We start from the raw sequence: 19,402 nt of genomic DNA on the forward strand, positions 1-19,402 counted from the left end.
AGCTCTTCTCATTTTTCAAATAAGCTTCCAGATTCTACTAAATAAAATGGACTCGGCATAGCATTTTAATAAAGATAATGTTTTTTTTCTGTAAATACTTTCCAAATATGTATTTGTTTTACATCATGAATTATTTGAAAAGTCAGAGAGAAGTTTATTAAGTGATTTTTGAAGGCTGGATGCAAGTATCTTATAACTAACCATAGTAAGGGGTCTGGATGATATAGAAATGTATTGTGTTTGAATTTAAATGCATGTAGAAATACAGAAAACATTTACTGCTTTCTAATTTGCATTTAGACACTATAGCACACAAAATAAACATTTTGAACAGAAAAAAAAAAGAATAAACTGGGCTGCAGTCTTGAGTTACAGTCTTGAGCTGCAGACCTCCCGAACCCCCCCCCCCCAAAAAGACTACTGTCGACATATTGTCTAATGTCGACATTACATTTAAAGCCCTAGGCGAATTTCCTTTGGCCACGTGGATACTGTATATGTTCTTGATACATTGTGTATTGTATATATGGCTACCTGACCTAGGGAAGGGAAAGAAAAACAGGGTGTAAGATATCACAAGAAATGTACACACTGGGGGCTGGGGATATGGCCCAGTGGCAAGAGTGCTTGCCTCGTATACATGAAGCCCTGGGTTCAATTCCCCAGCACCACATATACAGAAAACGGCCAGAAGTGGCGCTGTGGCACAAGTGGCAGAGTGCTAGCCTTGAGCAAAAAGAAGCCAGGGACAGTGCTCAGGCCCTGAGTCCAAGCCCCAGGATTGGCAAAAAAAAAAAAAAAAAAAAATGTACACACTGCCCTACTATGTAACTGTACCTTTTTTGCACAACACCTTGTCAAAAAATTTGTGTTCAATTAATAAATAAATTTAAAAAAGAAAAGAAAAATGGGAATGTTCCAGGCCCCGCCCTGATGCTCCGCCCCTCCCCGCCAGGCCACACCCCCGAGCCATTCAGGCACCGCCCATATCCAGGCCCGGCTCGGGGCGGGGTCAGAACAGCGCCCCGGTCCCGTCCTCCTCCCCACGCCGGTCCCGCGCCTCCCGATCCACGCGGTACTTGCGGCGGCGCAGCGGTTCGGTGAGGCTCCGCGGCACAGGGTCCTCCAGGTCCTCAGGCATCAGGAAGCTGCGGTCCAGCACCTCGGCCGCCTCCTGCCAGTTGGCGAAGCAGGCGGGGCCCAGGCGCTGGATCTCGTCAGCCGCGTCCTGAGTGAGCACGTCCCCGCCTGGCTTCAGCACTACCACCGCCGGCAGGCGCTGCACGGAGAACTGGCGCCCGAGCTCCCTGCGGGGGACGTGGATGGTGCATGATCTGAGCCTGCGCCCCGCTCCTCCGCCGGCCGGGAACACGCTGGGGCGCTAGGGCCTCCCCACCTGGTCCTCCCCACCTGGTCCTCCCCACCTGAGATCTTCCTCACCTGGCGCTCCCCTCCCCACCTGGGTCCTCCCCACCTGAGATCTTCCCTCACCTGGTCCTCCCCTCCCCACCTCTTGGGGCCTTTGCACCTTAGTGCCCTCCACCCACCATGGTTTTCTCTTACATCTGCTAAGACCCCACTTCACTCAGACTTCAGCTCTCAATCGAGCTTTTTCCTGTGCTAAGCAGCTGTATCTCCCTTGGGCTTTTCAATGCCCTGACATCCTCTACTTATGTCTGCTTATCACTGTCGGGAAAGGTGTGGGGTGACTCTCCCTGGGGGTGGGGTACCACAAACACCACATGAGAAGATGCAGCTGGGGACAGGCATCTGGCCTGAATGAGATCTGAGGACCACGGGGGGTGGCTAGGAGTGAGGGGTCCCATGTACTAGGTCCCCTGAGGGACCTGGGCTGCACAGGCCGTGGGTGAGGGCACATGCCCCCATGGCACCAGGTGACCAAGTCTAAGGCCTGGACGTCACTACCTCATGTCGTCTTTGAGTGTTTCAACACAAGCCACACACCTGTGTTGACCCAGCAAACAACAAAAAGTTACGGATTTCCTGGGTTTATGTAGACTTCCTTGACATCTGACATCCATTTCTTTAGGTGTAGGATGGACTCTGGGCCTTGCATCTGCTAGGCAAGTGCTCCATGTGGGCTCTTAAAAAAAAAATTGCTTTCCCAGGGCTGGGAATATGGCTTTGTGATAGAGGACTTGCCTAGCATGCATGAAGCCCTGGGTTCGATTCCTCAGCACAACATAAACATAAAAAAAAGCTGGAAATGGCACTGTGGCTCATGTGGTAGAGTCCTGGCCTTGAGCAAAAAGGAAGCCAGGGGGCTGGGGATATGGCCTAGTGGCAAGAGTGCTTGCCTCATATACTTGAAGCCCTGGGTTCGATTCCCCAGCACCACATATACAGAAAATGGCCAGAGGTGGCGTTGTGGCTCAAGTGGCAGAGTGCTAGCCTTGAGCAAAAAGAAGCCAGGGACAGTGGTCAGGCGCTGAGTCCAAGGCCCAGGACTGGCAAAAAACAAACAAACAAAAAAAAGGAAGCCAGGGACAGTGCTCAGGCCTGAGTTCAATCTCCAGGACAGGCAAATAAATGAATGAATGAATGAATGCTTCCCCACTAGTTGGAGTTAAGAAAGAATAAAGTGCCAGGCATCAATGGCTCACACCTGTAATCCTAACTACTTAGGAGGTAAAGATCTGAGGATCATGGTTTGAAGATAGCCTAGGCAGGAAACTCTGAGACTCTTGTCTCCAATTAGCCACCAAACAGTCAAAAGTGGAACTGTGGCTCAAATGGCAGAGTGCTAGCCTTGAGTGAGAAAGCTCTGGGACAGTACCCAGAGTTCATAGACCCAGGACTGGCCCATAACAAAAAACAAATAAATAAGTAAACAACCTATACTGGACTTTGCCTTGCAAAACTTTTTAACCAATGGCCTGCTCTCAGTTCCAGTGTACTTCTCCCCTGTGACTCCCAGGTATTGAGGTAAGGGGGGCTCTGCCTCACCTCTTCTGCAGCTTCCTGACTGGTTTCTCTCCCCTGTCTAGTCTAAAGCTGTTGGAGGGCTTACATCCCCTGGGGGAGCTCTTTAAAGCCATGCTCCCTCCCCCTCAGGAAGCTGAGGCCCTCTGACCTCACCTCCGCAGGCTGTCCTCAAAGGGCAGGAAGAGCCACTTGTCTGGCATATCCTTGAGGAACTGGTCCTGCTGCTCTTCCGTGGTGTCCTGGGACACGTACACCAGGGCCAGCTGGGCCGCGCGGAGCACATAGAACTCATCCGTGAGCCTCACAAAGAAGTCCCGCAGCACTAGGGCGAAGGCCTGGCACCGAGGGCACTCGGCCGCGCCGAAGAAGAGCAACAGCAGCCGGTTCTCCAGCCGGCGGCACAGCTCGGCTTCGGTGTCCAGTGCATCCTGGTCACTGTTGTTGCGCACTAGAACGTGCCCAGAGAACAGGGACACCATGGTAGCCGGCGCGACAGGAGGCCTGGAGGCTTAGGGGAGCTAATCCGCCCACAGCCCAACCTCTGCCTGGGGCTGAGGCCCTGCGGAGAGGATGTGAGGGGATCTGCCCAGATCTGCAGGTCTCCTGTGCCCAGCTACTCCTCCTGGCAGGCTCCACCCACCCTGCCTCAGAAACTTAAAGTTAACACACAGGATGCAGGGCCATCTATTCACCTATGGCAACCTGGGCATGAAGACCACTGGGGCTTAGGATGCACGCTTGCCTAGCGCCAAGGCATCCTGAGAAAGAAAGTGCCCCTCGGGGACGTGCTCAGTAGCACTGGGGTTTGGACTCAGGGCCTCTGGCTCACTAGGGTGCTCTACCACCTGAGCCACACTGCCTGTCCCTTTTTGAAAAAAATTTTTTTTCAGGTGTGGTCTGGAGACTTTTCCCCAAGGTGACCTGTGATCATTCAGGTGTGTCCCAGGTAGAAGGGATGACAGGCACATACAATCACGTGGGACTCCGTGACTGAGATGGGATCTTGCTAACTTTGCCTGGGAGGCCTGAAAATGGCAACCCTCCCAATCTCTGTCTACTGGTTAGCTGAGATGACAGGCTGATCCGGGCTCATTGGCTGAGATGGGGTCAGGATGACTTTCTTGCCTGGGGCTGGCCCAGTTCTCTCTCTCCTGAGCAGGAGGGGTCAGAGGTGTGAGCCAACTGGCCCAGTCCCCTTCCTTTTCTTTGTTTTGAAGGCAGGACAGGGGATGGCAACTGGGGCCTTAAGGCTTTGAGAGTGCTCAGCATGGAGAGGTCCCATTGGCTGCTTGTGGATCCCGGAAAAGAAAGGCCACTGGCCTGGGTACTGGTGGCATGACTAGCGCCATGGGTGTCTTTACTAGACTGCTCCCCAGTGGGGGTGACAGTCAGTGGTGACAGGCGTAGCAGTGAAGGCCCCCAGCTGCTCTCAGTTCCTGGTCTTCCTGGGCTGGGTGCAGGAGCAGTCCATGGTAGCCCTCCTTTCTTGGACCTTTGACACTGTCACCTCCATTTGCCTTATAGGGGTGCGTGCCCACGGAACTTCAAGCTTGGGCTTCAGTGCTGTGCCCAGCCTGGGGCTGGGAATCCTTGTCTTCCAGAAGATAAATGTGGGTGGTGGCGCTGCTCTGGGGTCTGGGGTGCCCTGGGTCCGTGAGGATGAGGAAAGATAAGACATTGCCCTGGTGTGGGAACAGCTAGAGTTCCCCCCACACACACCCTAATGAAGTGGGGAGGGGGGTCAAGGGCAGGGTGGCTCACTTTGGGGGGAGGGGAAAAGGAAAGAAGAGGAAGAGGGGAGGCTGGGATGTGATGAGAGAACAGGGAATTGGGGCAAAGGCAAAGGGAGGGAAGAGGAACAGAGGACCCACAGATGGAGGCAAGGAGCCGGCACACCCAGGCCTGCTGTCGCCACTCTAGAGGAATCAGTGGCCCGAGAAGGTGGCAGGGGGCCGCGTCTGGTCATGGACCGAGCTCTGGATGTGCTTCCTCGCCCACCAGCCCCTCGCCCGGGAGGGCACAGCCGGGAGCGGGGTAGGGGCGGCAGGCGCCCGTCTCATCCCAGGGCAGCGCTGGCCACTTCCCAAGGAGAGCACCGGCCAAGCCGGGCACAAAACAAGCCCAGGGAGGAGGGGTAGGGCGGGAGGGGGGCGGGAAGGAGGCACCCGCGCCGGGTGCAGCTGCTGGGTGCGGCCCGCAGGGACCGAGTCCGTGGTCAGCGAAGCCCCCTAGGGCCCCACCCGCCACCCGCCCGATTGCACTCGATGTCCCCGCCCGCCCTTCGCAGTCCCGGCCGGAGTTGGAGCCCGCGAGGGAGCTGCAAGGCCGGGGGTCTGCCGTGGCCCGGGGGCGGCCGGGGAGCGGGCGGGGAGGGGTCGGCTGGGGATTTGCCGGGCCCCTGGTCGGTGGGGGCCCGGGCGGGGAGGCCGAGGGTCAACCGGGTAGCGGGCGGGGGGGGGGGGGTATGGTGTCCGGGCCGGCCGCGGAGCGGGTCCCGGTCCTCGGAGAAGCACTGAGGGCCCGGGTGTGGACGGCCCCCAAGGTCGGCTCTGAGGATCACGAGGGCTGGCGCGGTGCGCTCGCTCTCCCCAGGCCCTGACTCTGAGACGCGGGTTTCGGACTTGCTGAGTCTTGGACCCGCGAGACGGAGGCGGGGTTGGGGCGCGAGTCCCGGAATGTGGGCTGAAGATTGAAGAAGCTGGAGGGCTCGCGTTTAGGACCAGCCGGGCGCGACCCGGCTCTGGCGGGGCCCCCTGGTGTGGGCCGGGTCCCGCGCCCCCGCCCCTCGGGACACGCGCTTCACACCAAGCGGCGGGGCAGGGCCAGGCGTGATTGCCTAGGAAACATCGGCGATCCAGAGCAGGCCGTTCTAGCCCCCCCGCGTCTCGTTGGTTGTCGGCTCTCTGGTCCCGGAGCCCTCTCTATGGTCATGGCCTCCCGAAGGGGGCCAGCCTGGGCTCCGCGGAAGAGGGGCTAGGAATTTGGCAGGTCGGACGGGGGGCTGGGGTCGTTGGGCGGAGCTCGGTGCTAGATGGGCCGAAAAACCGCCCCTTCCCGGGGCGGAGTTGGGAGCGTAGGTCTGAGGGCGCGGCTGGTGTGTGGGTAGATTGGAACCTGGGCCCCGAGGCCTCAGTCAGGGGTTCGGGCTCCTGGGGCACGGCGGCTCTTGGCGTGAGTTTGCTCTCAGGGACGGGCCCAGAAGTCTAACCTGGGCACTGACTCCCAGTAAACGGCCAGAAAGAGGATTGAGACGGCCCCTAGAGAAAAACCCAGGGCCTGAGGTTGGGCAGCACTGACACCAAGCAGATCATATCATGGGGCCTGAGCCGGGAACCAGGACTGGAAAGACCAGGACTGGGAAGAGCACCCCAGGCTTCCAGGGCTAAACTGTGGGGGTGGAACTTCTGCTTTGGATCTAGACGCTAGCCTCGAGGCTACGGATTGAGCGAGGCCTGACGTAGGCTGGGATGCCTGGGGCTGGTCCTGCTATGATTGGCAGGGAGACAGCGGCAGCAGCTGAGGGGCAGAAGGCTCCTCTCTCCCGGTGGAGAGCCGTCCCAAGACTGGGGGCGGGGCCTGGCTGACACTAAACTCGTTTCTGTTTATGTCCGGAGAGGGGCGGAGCCGGGGCGGGCTCACCAAGGGGCGGGGCCAGTGGGATGAAACCAGGGAGGGATAGGGAAAGGGCGAATCAAGGGCGGGGCTCACCCTGTCGCAGGCGGGGACTGGAAGGGGGCGGAGGCCAGTGGGCGGGGCTCTTCCTGGGGGTGTGACCAGCGGTCGGGAACCCCGGGAGGGGCGGGGCTCTCCCTGGGGGCGGAGCCTGGACGGCCGCAGCCTCCGCGCTCTCCGCCTCCTCAGGATGCGGGCTCCGGGTGCGGGCACGGTCTCCTTGGCCTCGCTGGCGTTGCTGTGGCTGCTGGGGCTGCCGTGGACCTGGAGCGCGGCGGCGGCGTTCGGCGTGTACGTGGGCAGCGGCGGCTGGCGCTTCCTGCGCATCGTCTGCAAGACTGCGCGGCGGGACCTCTTGTGAGTGGGGCCTGGAACTGTCAGGGTGCGGGCGGGCCTGCGCGCCCTCCGGTGGGCGTAGCCCCTTGGGAGACCGGCTTGGGCCTCCCAGAAGGCCTGGGGAGTGGTAAGGAGGGGCTTGGGTGCAAGGTTGGGCCGGGGGCCTTGAGGAGAAGTGCAGGGACGTGAGTGGGAATGTGGTGGTAGCCTGCGGGTTTCTGAGCAGCTGGTGGAAGTCGAAGGGAGCTAGGCCCTGTTTGGAGTCAAGAGGTTCTGGGGGTGTCTGGGGTTGTAATGCCGTACAGACTTCTGGAGGCCCTGGAAGCCCCTCCTTCCCAAAGGGGGAGCTGTGTCCTGACAGCTGTTCAGACTCCTGGGGTTCACCAAGAGGTGGGAGATGAGGGGCTGCCTGCATAGCCTGTAAAGGACTTTCAGGGTGTCTGCACACTCTTCAGGACCCCTATGGGCACTGTGAGAGCTTGGGGTTGCTCAGTGTCTGTGGAGGTCGTTGTATATCCCAGGGCTTGTTTGGGGGTCTTTGGAGACTGAGGTCTCTGGGGGGATCTGGTGTTGAGCTGATAGAGACTCTTCTGGTGAGGTCCTGGCCGGGCATCCCTTGGGACTAAATCCCAGCACTATGTGGACAAAAGCAGGTACCTGATGGGTGCCAGGCCACCACACAGGCTTTGTGCACGGCAGTGGAGAAACTGAGGCACACAGAGGAGCAGGATGTTGTAGAACTGGGGAGAGCTGGAAAGCTGCTGCTTCTGAACTAAGACTTACCTTTCTTCTCCATACATGGTCCCTGCCCCTGCACTTCCTGAAATTTCCCTGATCTTCTCCTCTGCAAGAGACTCAGTCCCCAGCTGGGCACTCCAAGCCTCACGTCCTGCCCCCACTGCCTGGATGTGTTCACAGACCCCTGCTCCCTGTGGCCTGTTTGCTTGGTGAAACTGTGTGCCACTCCTTCAGGGAACACATCCTGAATATTCTCAACACCCTTCCCAGGCTCCTGCAGCCATTAAAACCTCAGCCCTATTTCTGAGTGTGGTCCACAAAGTGTGTGGCCATGTCCCCAACCTCTGTCCCTATCCCTTGCCCCTCTTCCAGCCACAGTTGCCTGCTATGGGTTGCTAACTGTGCTGTCCCTTTGTTCCAAACCCCCGGGCCATGGCACATGTGGTTAGCTCTGCTGGGAGGGCTCTTCACTTTGTATGTGCCAAGGCTACAATGTCACCTCCTCATGGAACTCCTTCCTCCCACACCCTTTGCTATTTGGCAGGTCAGCTGGCACTTAGGAGCTCACTACTGTGCCTGGCCAGGTGCTTGACTGCACAGTGCACAGGTGTGACTTAAACACACTCCAACGGTCTGTGGCTTGGGTGCTCTTTGTCATCTTTTAAAGATGAGTAGGGAATAACCCTCATCATTGTCATTGCCTCAAGGACATTCTGGTGGCCAGTTGCAGAGACAGGCCTATGGCCCACAGCTTGTCCTATGACTGTGAGCCACTTTTGCCACATTGCCATGTGGGACAGTCATGCTCTGGCCTCTTGCCTGCTAATTCTTAGTCCTCTTCCTCTAACCCCCCCACGCCCGCCTCGCAGTGAGATGGGGCCCTGGCCCTAGCTTGGCCTCCAACAGGAGCAGATTCCATTGAGCACTTCTCATGTCCGAGGCCACACAGGCCGTCTGCCCCTCCTGGGGGCTCTGGGGATGTGTATGCAGTGCCCCGAGTCCCTGAGGGGGCTTGGTCCACCCCAGGCATGACACACTGCCTGCAGAGACAGCCTTGAAGATGGCCATGATCCCTCTCCCTGTCCCTCTGGGTCCCTGTGACCCTCCCTGGAGGGGTAACTGGCCTCCGTGAATAGAGGACAATGAAGGAGGTGCCTGCCTTCCACTCAGGGAAGCTGCTGCCAGGGTTTCAGGGTTTGGAAGGACCCTGTGAGTGCTCCTCCAGAGATGTGGCAGCCTGCATCCGAGTAGCACCCTCACAGAGACCCTCGGCCTCATCTCGCAGCCAGGCCAACCCAACAGGGAGGATCCATGTCCCTGCTGTGACTGCTCTGTGGCAGCCTGTACAGCCCTGCCCACACAGGGGCCTGGCTCTTCTAGCCATGGGAAGGGGGCACAGAAGTGGGAGTGGATCCCAGCAGAGGAGGAAGGCAGATTGGCACTCTTCACTGTACCCTGCTGCACTTATTTAATTTCACTTACTTCTTTATTTTGAAACAGAGTCAGTCTTCTGCTACAGTCAGGCTGACCAAGAACTCATGACCCTCCTCTTCCTGCTGGGACCACATGCCTGGATAGGCTGGGTTTGAACGCTGGGTGCTGAGGGTCTGAGAGCCTCTGCCGGTCCCCCGCTCCCCACCTTTTCTGTGTGAAGTCTGGTCACATTGATCCTTTCTTACTTCTTCCTGGGACACAGGCTGAGGGGAGTCCTGGGAAGGCCCAGCCAGACACTGGGCTCTTTGTGCTCCGGCGGAGGCGGGAACTGGGGCCTCTGCCAGGACAAAGCTGTGATGCTTGTAATGTGGGCATCCTTGAGAGAGAAGCAGGTAGAGATGGGCTGGGGTCCCACCCCTGAGCACCCTCTGGGCAGGCAGCTGTGCCTCACCTCCTGTAGAGAAGGGGGGGGCCTGGCAAGGGTACCAAGTGGCTGCCAACCCCCCCCCCCCCCGGGCCTGGCCACAGGCAGCCTCACAGAAGCCCTGAGGCCAGGGTCAGGCTGGTGGCCGGTGCTCACTGCCTCATGGCTGTGGCTCCTGTTTGGCAGGTCGTGGCAGAGCCTCGAGGCCTAGCGGTGACCCTCTGCTCTGCGCCTCATTGTCCCATGCCCCCATCTACCATGGACCCCTCTGCAGCACCCCCTGTGAGGTGCTCACATTGAGTACCCCTTTCACTTACCTTGACAGAGACCCCACTCCATTCGCCTGTGTGGCCCACCTTTGCCAAGGTGGCTGCAGGCCTCAGGCCTGATGTGGCTCTTAGACATGCCCCTCTGGGGTTGCTTGTGGCAGGCTCAGTGTACACTGGGGGGCAGGGCCTTTGTCACCTCTGCTTCCCTCTCTCCAGCGCCCCCCACCCCGCTGTAGTAGGCTCCTGTCCACTGCACCAAAGAGTCTGTTGCACATGGTGTTGGAGGGTCCCGAGTGGCCCAGGTGGGGGCAGTGTGGAGGGGGCCCAGGAGCAGCCACCTGAGCTGGGAGACAGCCTGCACAGGCCCTGTGGTGAGGGTTAGCCTGACTTGCACAGGCCTGTGATGAGGGCTAGCCTTGTCTGCACAGGACTCTGGTTCATCCCAACACCACAGAAAAACCAATACCACCACCCACTAAAAGAACTCTGAACTTTTATTTTTCAAATCTGCTGCTCAGTTCTGACATCCGCTGCCTGCCCACAGTATCTGTCTCCGCAGCCCTCTGCTCCTCTGTCTGGCTCTCACTGGGTGCCCTGTCACCTCAGCCTCTACTCTACCAAACCTACCTCCTGTTCCCACCTCAGGGGCCTTTGCACAGGCCATGCCCTCCACGTCACCCCCAGCTGCTCGCCTTCCTCAGGCCCTGTGCAGTACTGCCTGCTAGTCTCCAGGCCAACAAAGCTTCCTCCCCCTCAATAACTATGCTGCCCCCATGCCTGCCCAGCCCTGCCTAGCCTGGAAAGTTCCCAGAGGACTGAGCCCAAGGGTGGAATGTGTGGCCTTGCCCACAGCTCTGTCCTCAGAACAGGGCCTGGCACAGTGGGCATGGAGGGAGGATGGGAAGACAGAGGGATGGGGAGGAGGTGAAAGTCACTGCGGGGTCCCTGAGCAGCACACATGGACCCCACATTTCTGGGCCCTAGTAAATGCCATAGGTGGTGGCTGCAGGGGATCAAGGACAGGCAGGACGAGGGAGGATGAGGGGGTACAGGGTCAGGTCGGTCAGGATGGGCTGAGGGGGTACAGCAGTGGGCCAGCAGGGTGGTCCCCACATGCCCTAGGCTTTGCCCAGCACAAGCTGATTGTGGGAACCAGGGGCCATGGCAGCCAGGCTGGGAACCAGGAGAACCCAGAGAAGGAATTCTCTCTTGGGGGTTGTGGGAACTCCAGCTCTTTCAGGGCTTTGTGTTGCAGTGCAGTGAATCCAGGTCAAGGCCTTCTGTATGCTAGGCAGGCGCGCTAATGGAGTCAGGAGCTCCTGGAGAAACAAGGCCACTTCTCCCTGGACTGCCAGTCTGGCCTGCGTGGTGGCCTTGGCCTCCCCCAGACTTTGGGACCCGGCCCTTCCTCTGCGGGAGGCACAGCTACACCTCTGCATCCTACCCACTGGCAGGGAGGAACAGGGGAGCAGGCACCAGTTGAAGCCCCTGACCTTGCTGACCTGTGTAGTGGTCTTGGTTCAGCGCCTCTCTGCTGGGCCCCTCCTGAGGAAGGAGAGCACCCTGCCCTGCTGGGAGCTGGCACCGTGGCTGCCTGGTGCAGTCACATGACTCGGACTCCAGGGCCTGTGTGAGGAGGCAGCAGGACAGGCTGAGGCTCAGGCAGTGTGCGGGAGCCCCTGTGGGTTCCTCCAGGGCCACCACGCCAGCTGGGTAACGGCCAGGATGTCCAGGCTGGCGGAGGGGACCTTCCTGTTCTGGTGGGCTGGTAAAGGGTCCTTGCCCAAGCCCCTTCTCAGCAACCAAAGGGTGCATACCGTCTCATGGGGCCCCAGCTCCCCTGAGGTCACAATGGGGATGTGGCGATGAGGAGACACCCACCAGTGACACTGTCCCCCATCCAACAGTGGCCTCTCCGTTCTGATCCGTGTGCGCCTGGAGCTCCGGCAGCACCGGCGTGCAGGCCACACCATCCCACACATCTTCCGGACTGTGGTACAGCGACAGCCCGAGCGCCTGGCCCTGGTGGACGCGGGCAGTGGCGTGTGCTGGACTTTCGCACAGTTGGATGCCTACTCAGATGCCGTGGCCAATGTCTTCCACCAGCTGGGATTCATGCCCGGTGATGTGGTGGCCATCTTCCTGGAGGGGCGGCCAGAATTTGTGGGGCTGTGGCTGGGCCTGGCCAAAGCAGGCATAGTGGCAGCGTTGCTAAATGTGAACCTGCGGCGAGAGCCCCTGGCCTTCTGCCTGGGCACCTCGGGGGCAAAGGCCCTCATCTACGGCGGGGAGATGGCTGCGGGTGAGATTATCAGCCAGGGGGGCTGGGGGATGCCCTGGGCAGGAGGGGGTGCCCCCAGCATAGCCGTGACCTCCATGTCTGTAGCCGTGGCAGATGTGAGCAGGCAGCTCGGGAAGAGCCTCCTCAAGTTTTGCTCCGGGGACTTGGGGCCTGAGAGCATCTTGCCAGACACCCAGCTCCTGGACCCACTGTTGAAGGAGGCGGCCACCACCCCGCCGGCACCGCCTCCCAGCAAGGGCATGGATGGTGAGTCCAGGTCAGGCCCCTCCCTGGCCCTGTGCCCCCTGTGCGCAGGGCCATCTCCATGCCCCCATCTCCTGCAGATCGGCTCTTCTACATCTACACTTCGGGGACCACGGGGCTGCCCAAGGCTGCCATCGTGGTGCACAGCAGGTGAGGCCACAGCCTGGGGCCCAAGGGTCCCCGCTGCTCCTCCTCCAGCACCTCAGGATGCTGTGCAGTGTCCCCACCTGGGCTCCCTGTCCTGCTGGCTCTGGGGTCCTGTGTCACCAACTTCCCTGCTCCCTTTCCCCTCCAGACAACTGGCTCTATCCAGTGACTTCTTTATTGCCTGCCCCCGTCCCCAGCCCCTCAAAGCTGGCCCCCCCCTCAGGGCCCAGATCCTGCCCTCCTTCCCATCCCCAGGTACTACCGCATTGCAGCCTTCGGGTACCACTCCTACAGCATGCGAGAGGCTGACGTGCTCTACGATTGCCTGCCGCTGTACCACTCCGCAGGTACCAGGGCGCAAGCACCCTCACCCAGGCTCTCTGCGGGCGGGGGGGAGGGGTGACCCCCTCACCCACCCCCTCCCGCGGGGGGAGGACCCCTTACCCAGGCCTCTCCGCGGGGGTGACCCCCTCACCCAGCCCCCTCCCCGGGGGAAGGACCTCACCCAGCCCCTCCGTGGGGGACCCCTCACCCAGCCCCCTCGGCGGGGGAGGGGGGCAGACCTCACTCAGCCCCCTCCACAGGGAACATCATGGGCGTGGGGCAGTGCATCATTTACGGGCTGACTGTGGTCCTGCGCAAGAAATTCTCTGCCAGCCGCTTCTGGGACGACTGTGTCAAGTACAACTGCACGGTCAGGCCCCGCCCCTCTGTGTTGGCCCCGCCCCCTCCACTAACCCTGGGTCTTGGGGATGGCTGTCCAGTGGGGCCTAAAGCCTCTATGCATAAACCCGTGGGCTCTGGAGCTGCTTGGGCAGGGCCTTAGGCCACATACCCATTTAGCAGATGGGAAAGAGGATGCTCAGGGGGGGGGCACTCTCTGGTGGGGGCTGCTGGCTCCTCCCCTAAGGTTGCCTGCTTGCTGCTTTGAATAACTTTTGAAATTGCAGACTGGCTTGAAATGAAAAGTCTTTTTGGGGACGGGGATGTGCTGTGCCATGGGGCTTGAACTATGGGCCTGGGCTTTTATGCTCAAGGCTAGTACTTGAGCCACAGCACAACTTCTTGGTTTTTCTGGTGGTTAATGAAGAGATGGACTTAATTAAGTCATGGACTTTCCTGCTTGGGTTGGCTTTGTACCACGCTCCTAAGAGCTAAGCTACATAAGTAGCCAGATTATAGGTGTGAGCCACTGGTGCCTGGCAAATTTTCACTTTTTAACAAAAGCTTAGGGCTGAGGCTGTAGCTCAGGGACAGAGAGCTTGCCTGGCATATATGGATTTCATCCCCGGCCCTACAACAAAGAAGCAATCAGAAAAACATAAGATATACGTATGGCGTCCCCTCTGCATGGGCAGTGGCCACCAAACTCCAGAGCCTACCCTCCACCTGCCCACTTCGCCTGCACAATGAGGAACAGCCCCCAGACAGACAGCCACCTTCCTGCTGGCGGTTCCAGTGCACCTCCCAAATATGAGGACCTTCCTGGTGAAAACAGCCACGGAAAAGTCTGTGCCCCTCCGTGGTGGCATGTGGCCATGGGCGCTGTGTCCCTCTCTGGTCCACGTCCCTTCATCTCTCACCTCTGCTATGTAACTGGCCTGGGCTTAGCATTCCCTATAGCCACCAGATTCCCACAGCTGTTGGGGCCTCTGCCAGGCACTTGGGGTACCTCGTGGTGACAGAGACATCTGAGCTAGTATAGAACCCAACAGGTATGCCCAGGGAAAGCAGGTGGACACAGGTGCAGCACTCAGGAGAGGAGGCAGTGGGGAGGGCAGACAGCATGGGTAGCTTCAGACCTCACCTTGAGGGAGACACCTGAAGCCTCTATTCTTGGCTGGTTAGACCCAAGCAGGACCAGCCTTCTGCCCACCCCAGGGTCAGATCTGTCACTAGGTCTCTCTGTAGCCTTGATCTGTGTCCGTGCAACTCTCGGTTTCTCCGTCTGTAAAGTGGGGATACAGTCACTGAGAAGCATGTCCCAGGACCAGAACTTGAGGTCACCTGAGAAGTGACCCCAAGAAGCCTTGTAGGGTGGAAAGTGAGGTAGACGCCCCAGCAGGGTGCCACCAAGCAGGGTTCTGTGGGGACCTGGAGCTCAGTGCTGCTACATACCTGCACAGTGGTCACACCAAGGTCAGCTTCATCTTCCACCTGGACAGACCCACTCTGGATTAAGGGGTCCTGAGGCATGACCTTGGGGCACTGGATTGGCTCCCTGAACAGGGGATGCAGCCCACTCACACTTCCCTTGACTTCTCCCTGCCCCCTTCCCTCCACGGTGCCCAAGGCTGCCTCTCCCCCCTCTCTCCCCCACTCCCAACACTCCCGGACCCCTGCTTCCCACACAGGTGGTGCAATACATCGGGGAGATCTGCCGCTACCTGCTGAAGCAGCCAGTATGCGAGGCTGAGCGGCAGCACCGTGTGCGCCTGGCCATGGGCAATGGGCTGCGTCCAGCCATCTGGGAGGAGTTTGCACAGCGCTTCGGCGTGCCGCAGATCGGCGAGTTCTATGGTGCCACAGAGTGCAACTGCAGCATGGCCAACATGGATGGCAAGGTGTGGGATGGGGGAGATACCGGCCCTGGAAACGCCAGGACTGGTGTTGGGGCCTGGCCGGCAACACAGGCACGGCAGGAGCTCAGGGCACTTCTCCAGGTGCCAGGCAGAGGATGCGAGTCCTTCTGGCCACCCTGCCTCACACTTCCACACAACCCAGGAGTGCCAGGTTAATGATGGGAGGCGGACACCCGCCACCCTAAGTGCTCTCCCTCCCCGCTCACCAGTCCAGGGGATACTGGCAGGCCGAGTGGGCTTTGTGGGGCCAGCCAGGGCTCAACATCCTTGTGCTGGGTTTGGCAAGGCAGCAGATGCCCATGTGTGGCTCCTGGGAAGGGCTGGCTGCTGAGCCTGGCGTTGGTGGCTCACATCTGTAATCCTATTCAGGGAGCTGAGATCTGAAGATAGAGGTTCAAAGCCAGCCTGGACAGAAGAGTCTGTGAGAGAGTTTTGTCTATAACTAACCATCAAAAAGTCAGAAATGGCACTGTGGCTTAAAGTGGTAGAGCTCCAGCCTTGAGTGCAAAAGCTCAGGGATAGTGCTCAGGCCTGGAGTTCAAGCCAGGACTGGCATGCGCACGCACATGCACAAGCACACACATACAGAGGGAGAAAAAGGGCAGGCTACACTCAGCACTGCCAAGGTCATGGAGCAGAGGGGTGCTGGGGGCAAGAAGGACAGGGCTGGCATGAGGACACCCACCCCACATCTGGCTTCTCACAGACTTGTTGCCCTGCCAGGTTGGCTCCTGTGGCTTCAACAGCCGTATTCTGACCCACGTGTACCCTATCCGGCTGGTGAAGGTGAATGAAGAGACAATGGAACCACTGCGCGATGCCCAGGGCCTGTGCATCCCATGCCAGCCCGGTAAGCAGAGCCGCCTACCCACAGGGAGGGGGAGGGGGAGGACTTGCTCCTCTCTGGCCTAAGCCCACCCTCCGTCCTCCCCAGGGGAGCCCGGCCTCCTTGTGGGCCAGATCAACCAGCAGGACCCTCTGCGCCGCTTTGATGGCTATGTCAGTGAGAGCGCCACGGGCAAGAAGATCGCGCACAGCGTGTTCCGCAAGGGCGACAGCGCCTACCTCTCAGGTGGGCAGCCTGTTTGGCTGTGGCCTGTGGGGCCCCACCTCAGCCCCGTGCCCCACGATCCGCCCTCACCTCCCACAACCTGCCCTTACCCTGCAACCCACGGCCTGCCCTCACCCCCCCATGCCCCATAGCACACCCTCCACACCCACGGTCCACCCTTACCCCCCATCCCCACAGCCTGCCCTCACCCTCTATGCTCCACAGTACACCCCCCACACCCACAGCCCGCCCTCACCCTCTATGCTCCACAGTACACCCCCCACACCCACAGCCCACCCTCACCCCCGCGTCCTACGGCTTGCCCCCACAGGTGACGTGCTGGTGATGGACGACCTGGGCTACATGTACTTTCGGGACCGCAGCGGGGACACCTTCCGCTGGCGAGGAGAGAACGTGTCCACCACGGAAGTGGAGGGGGTGCTAAGCCGCCTGCTGGGGCAGACAGATGTGGCCGTGTATGGAGTGGCTGTGCCAGGCATGTGGGGCTGGGGCAGCCTGGGTGCAGGAGCCCAGGGAGCCTGGTCCAGGGGGCAGGTGTGGCGCCGGTGCATACCTCCTACAGGAAGCTGATGAAGAGGAGGGGAGCAGAGGCGGGAGTGGAGGCCGAGGAGGAGACTCTCAGCTGGCCTCTGTCTGTAGGCGTGGAGGGGAAAGCAGGCATGGCCGCCATCGCAGACCCCCATGGGCAGCTGAACCCGGACGCCATGTACCAGGAGCTACAGAAGGTTCTGGCGCCCTACGCCCGGCCCATCTTCTTGCGCCTGCTGCCCCAGGTGGACACCACAGGTACGTTCCAGCCACTTCTGTAGTGTGACCAGGCTGGGCGGTGCGGACCATGGGCAGGGGACACCGTGGGGAGGGCAGGGGGCGCTGCTGGGCCTCTCTGACATTATAGGAGAGGTTCTTTTACATCCAATCCAGCCCTGGGCATTGTCTTCCTATCACCCCAAGTCTTCTTGCCACACAGCATCTGTCCCTTCCTAAGTCTTCCCCAAGGGACATGCTTGGTTGGGCTTGGCACAGGGCCCTTGGTGGGAGAGAAACCCTTTATTTTGGCACAAACTTGCCTTTTAGGGTCTTATTTTGCTATATCATTTGTACTTTCCTGCCACACCATGCAGATGTTTTCTTTTTTTCTTTTTTGCCAGTCCTGCACTGTCCCTGGCTTCTTTTTTTTTTTTTTTTTTTTTTTGCCAGTCTTGGGCCTTGTACTCAGGGTCTGAGCACTGTCCCTGGCTTCTTTTTGCTCAAGGCTAGCACTCTACCACTTGAGCCACAGCGCCACTTCTGGCCATTTTCTATATATGTGGTGCTGGGGAATTGAACCCAGGGCTTCATGTATATGAGGCAAGCACACTTGCCACTAGGCCATATTCCCAGCCCCCTGGCTTCTTTTTGCTCAAGGCTAGCACTCTGCCACTTGAGCCACAGCGCCACTTCTGGCCATTTTCTATATATGTGGTGCTGAGGAATTGAACCCAGGCAAGCACTCTTGCCACTAGGCCATATTCCCAGCCCCAGATGTTTTCTTAAAGGTCACAGTAGTGGATGTTGGCAGGTTGACCAGTCACAGTCTGCCATGGTAGCATAAACCCAGTCACGGCCAGCGTGTAAATGAATGGGCATGGATGTGTACCAATAAAACTTCACTGATGGGCACAAGTGGAGGGCCAAATTTGGCCCACAGATTGTAAGTGGCTAAACTCTGGTCCAGTGTGTGAGACACAGCCATGCTCAGTTATGTGCAGGAGGAATGTGTGGAGAGTGGGGAAAGGCTATGCAGAGGAGGCCCCCCAGCTGGGCCTAAGCACCAGGAGGCCTTGGGAAGGCAGCCTGGGGAGGAGGCAGAGTCCTCCTACCCGGAGGGGCTGGGAATGGCAGGAGGTGCACATAGCCCCCTCCTTCTCTTGTCCTCCCCCACCCAGGCACCTTCAAGATCCAGAAGACACGACTACAGCAAGAGGGCTTTGACCCACGCCAGACCTCAGACCAGCTCTTCTTCCTGGACCTGAAGCAGGGCCACTACCTGCCCCTGGATGAGGGGGTGTATAGCCGCCTCTGCTCGGGTGCCTTCGCCCTGTGATGGCCCTGCTGCCGGGATGCTGACCTGACCAACCCCACACCTGGCAACACCACTGGAATCCAATGTCCTCCCTGCCCCTCTGTCTCTCTCCACCTCCCTCGGTGCCCTCTGTCCATCCTACCCAGAGCTGCAGCCTTCATGCATCCTGGCACCAGAGGTTGCCTTTCCCTTGGGGACCATAGGGGTTCCCACCACCTCCCTGTGCCTTATGAGCCCCATGCAGCCTCAGGCTGCTGGGCACCAACCTTGTAGCCACTGTGGCCTCGAACCAGACTTGGACTCCTGCCCATTGCAGGCAGTGGTGCCCAGCATGCCAGGGGTTAGGTGGGAATCATAGGAGACCCTGGCTACCGCCTCCAGAAAAACTGGAAATATTTCTCATTTTTCTCTTTTCATTCTTTCCTCTTTTTTTTTTTTTTTCCTTGAGACAGAGTCTGGCTGCGTAGCAGAGGCTGGAGGCCTGGAACTCCAGACCCTCCTGTCCTGGCCTCCGCAGGCATGGGCTCCCAGACACAGCCATGCTGCCACCATCTGGACCTGGTCTCACCTTTTGCACTTTGCTGTCTCTGATGGGTCTCTCCACCCACCTTCCTCTTCCGATGTCCTAGAAGCTTCTGGAATTGACTGTGCTGTGACAGCAGGGCCGTGGAGACTACAGCTGCCCCCTATGTGTTCCCACCAGCCTGGAAGTTTCAGGGACAGTGTGTGCCACAGGGCTTCGGGGTGTGTGGCACAGCCTCTCGGCCCCCTGGAAGCCCTCGCTGGACGTCCCCACTAGCTTTCAGCTGATGGCTAAGCCCCTGAGCTGTGGGTGGTGGCAGGAAAGTCCCCTCTCCCACGATGGCCTAGATGGCCCATGGGTTCTGGTGGCCTGTCAAGCACAGCACTGGGGCAGGCTGGTGTGGCCAGCACTGCTCTGTCTAGTGCAGGTGGGGGGGGGCAATGAGGACGTGGTGAGGTCAGCAGCCAATGTCTGCACGGCCTCTGAAGCCACCACAGCAGGACCTCCCAATCCCGTGGTTTTCAGAAATAAATGCTGCCAGCTGGCACCTGCCAGGGCTAGTGGTTCATGTCTCATCTGTCTCTGCTGGTTTGTGCCATCCAGAGAGGAACATGATGGTGGCCTTGGGCACTTGGACTTCCAGAAGTGTGCA

General features: G+C 59.3%; 2 protein-coding genes across 6 annotated transcripts in view; one reads left to right on the forward strand and one right to left on the reverse strand.

The window, feature by feature from the left end:
• Nucleotides 1–963: 963 nt before the first annotated feature.
• Nxnl1 (nucleoredoxin like 1) lies at nt 964–3,858 on the reverse strand. Its single transcript, XM_048342546.1, has 2 exons — nt 3,100–3,858; nt 964–1,307 (listed from the first exon to the last, which is right to left on the reverse strand). Exons 1-2 carry the CDS (start codon nt 3,423–3,425, stop codon nt 1,013–1,015), a joined length of 621 nt encoding a protein of 206 aa, XP_048198503.1. The 5' UTR covers nt 3,426–3,858; the 3' UTR covers nt 964–1,012.
• A 1,266-nt stretch (nt 3,859–5,124) lies between these two features.
• The window catches only part of Slc27a1 (solute carrier family 27 member 1), a 31,246-nt gene continuing 16,968 nt past the window's right edge, over nt 5,125–19,402 (forward strand). Inside the window, exons 1-13 of one of the 5 annotated variants that reach the window (XM_048342542.1) lie at nt 5,125–5,277; nt 6,808–6,975; nt 11,727–12,121; nt 12,206–12,367; nt 12,445–12,514; nt 12,767–12,858; nt 13,096–13,205; nt 14,866–15,075; nt 15,817–15,943; nt 16,028–16,165; nt 16,476–16,640; nt 16,805–16,951; nt 18,091–19,306. In XM_048342542.1, the coding sequence (XP_048198499.1) occupies nt 6,809–6,975; nt 11,727–12,121; nt 12,206–12,367; nt 12,445–12,514; nt 12,767–12,858; nt 13,096–13,205; nt 14,866–15,075; nt 15,817–15,943; nt 16,028–16,165; nt 16,476–16,640; nt 16,805–16,951; nt 18,091–18,248 (1,941 nt within the window). In that variant the 5' untranslated portion in view covers nt 5,125–5,277; nt 6,808 and the 3' untranslated portion in view covers nt 18,249–19,306. Of the gene's footprint in view, nt 5,278–5,421; nt 5,624–5,728; nt 5,935–6,807; nt 6,976–11,726; nt 12,122–12,205; nt 12,368–12,444; nt 12,515–12,766; nt 12,859–13,095; nt 13,206–14,865; nt 15,076–15,816; nt 15,944–16,027; nt 16,166–16,475; nt 16,641–16,804; nt 16,952–18,090; nt 19,307–19,402 lie in introns of those variants that run through there. The other 4 variants (XM_048342541.1, XM_048342544.1, XR_007210421.1 and 1 more) reach the window with 4 other exon arrangements.

This window comes from Perognathus longimembris, chromosome 3, assembly GCF_023159225.1.
Source record: "Perognathus longimembris pacificus isolate PPM17 chromosome 3, ASM2315922v1, whole genome shotgun sequence".
NCBI classification, from domain to species: Eukaryota; Metazoa; Chordata; class Mammalia; order Rodentia; family Heteromyidae; genus Perognathus; species Perognathus longimembris.

Coding starts and splice junctions, on each gene's coding strand:
- Nxnl1 (XM_048342546.1), bottom strand. CDS start 3,425: ATGGTGTCCCTGTTCTCTGGGCACGTTCTAGTGCGCAACAACAGTGAC. Junction 1,308..3,099: donor TTTGAGGACAGCCTGCGGAG/GTGAGGTCAGAG, acceptor CGTCCCCCGCAG/GGAGCTCGGGCGCCAGTTCT.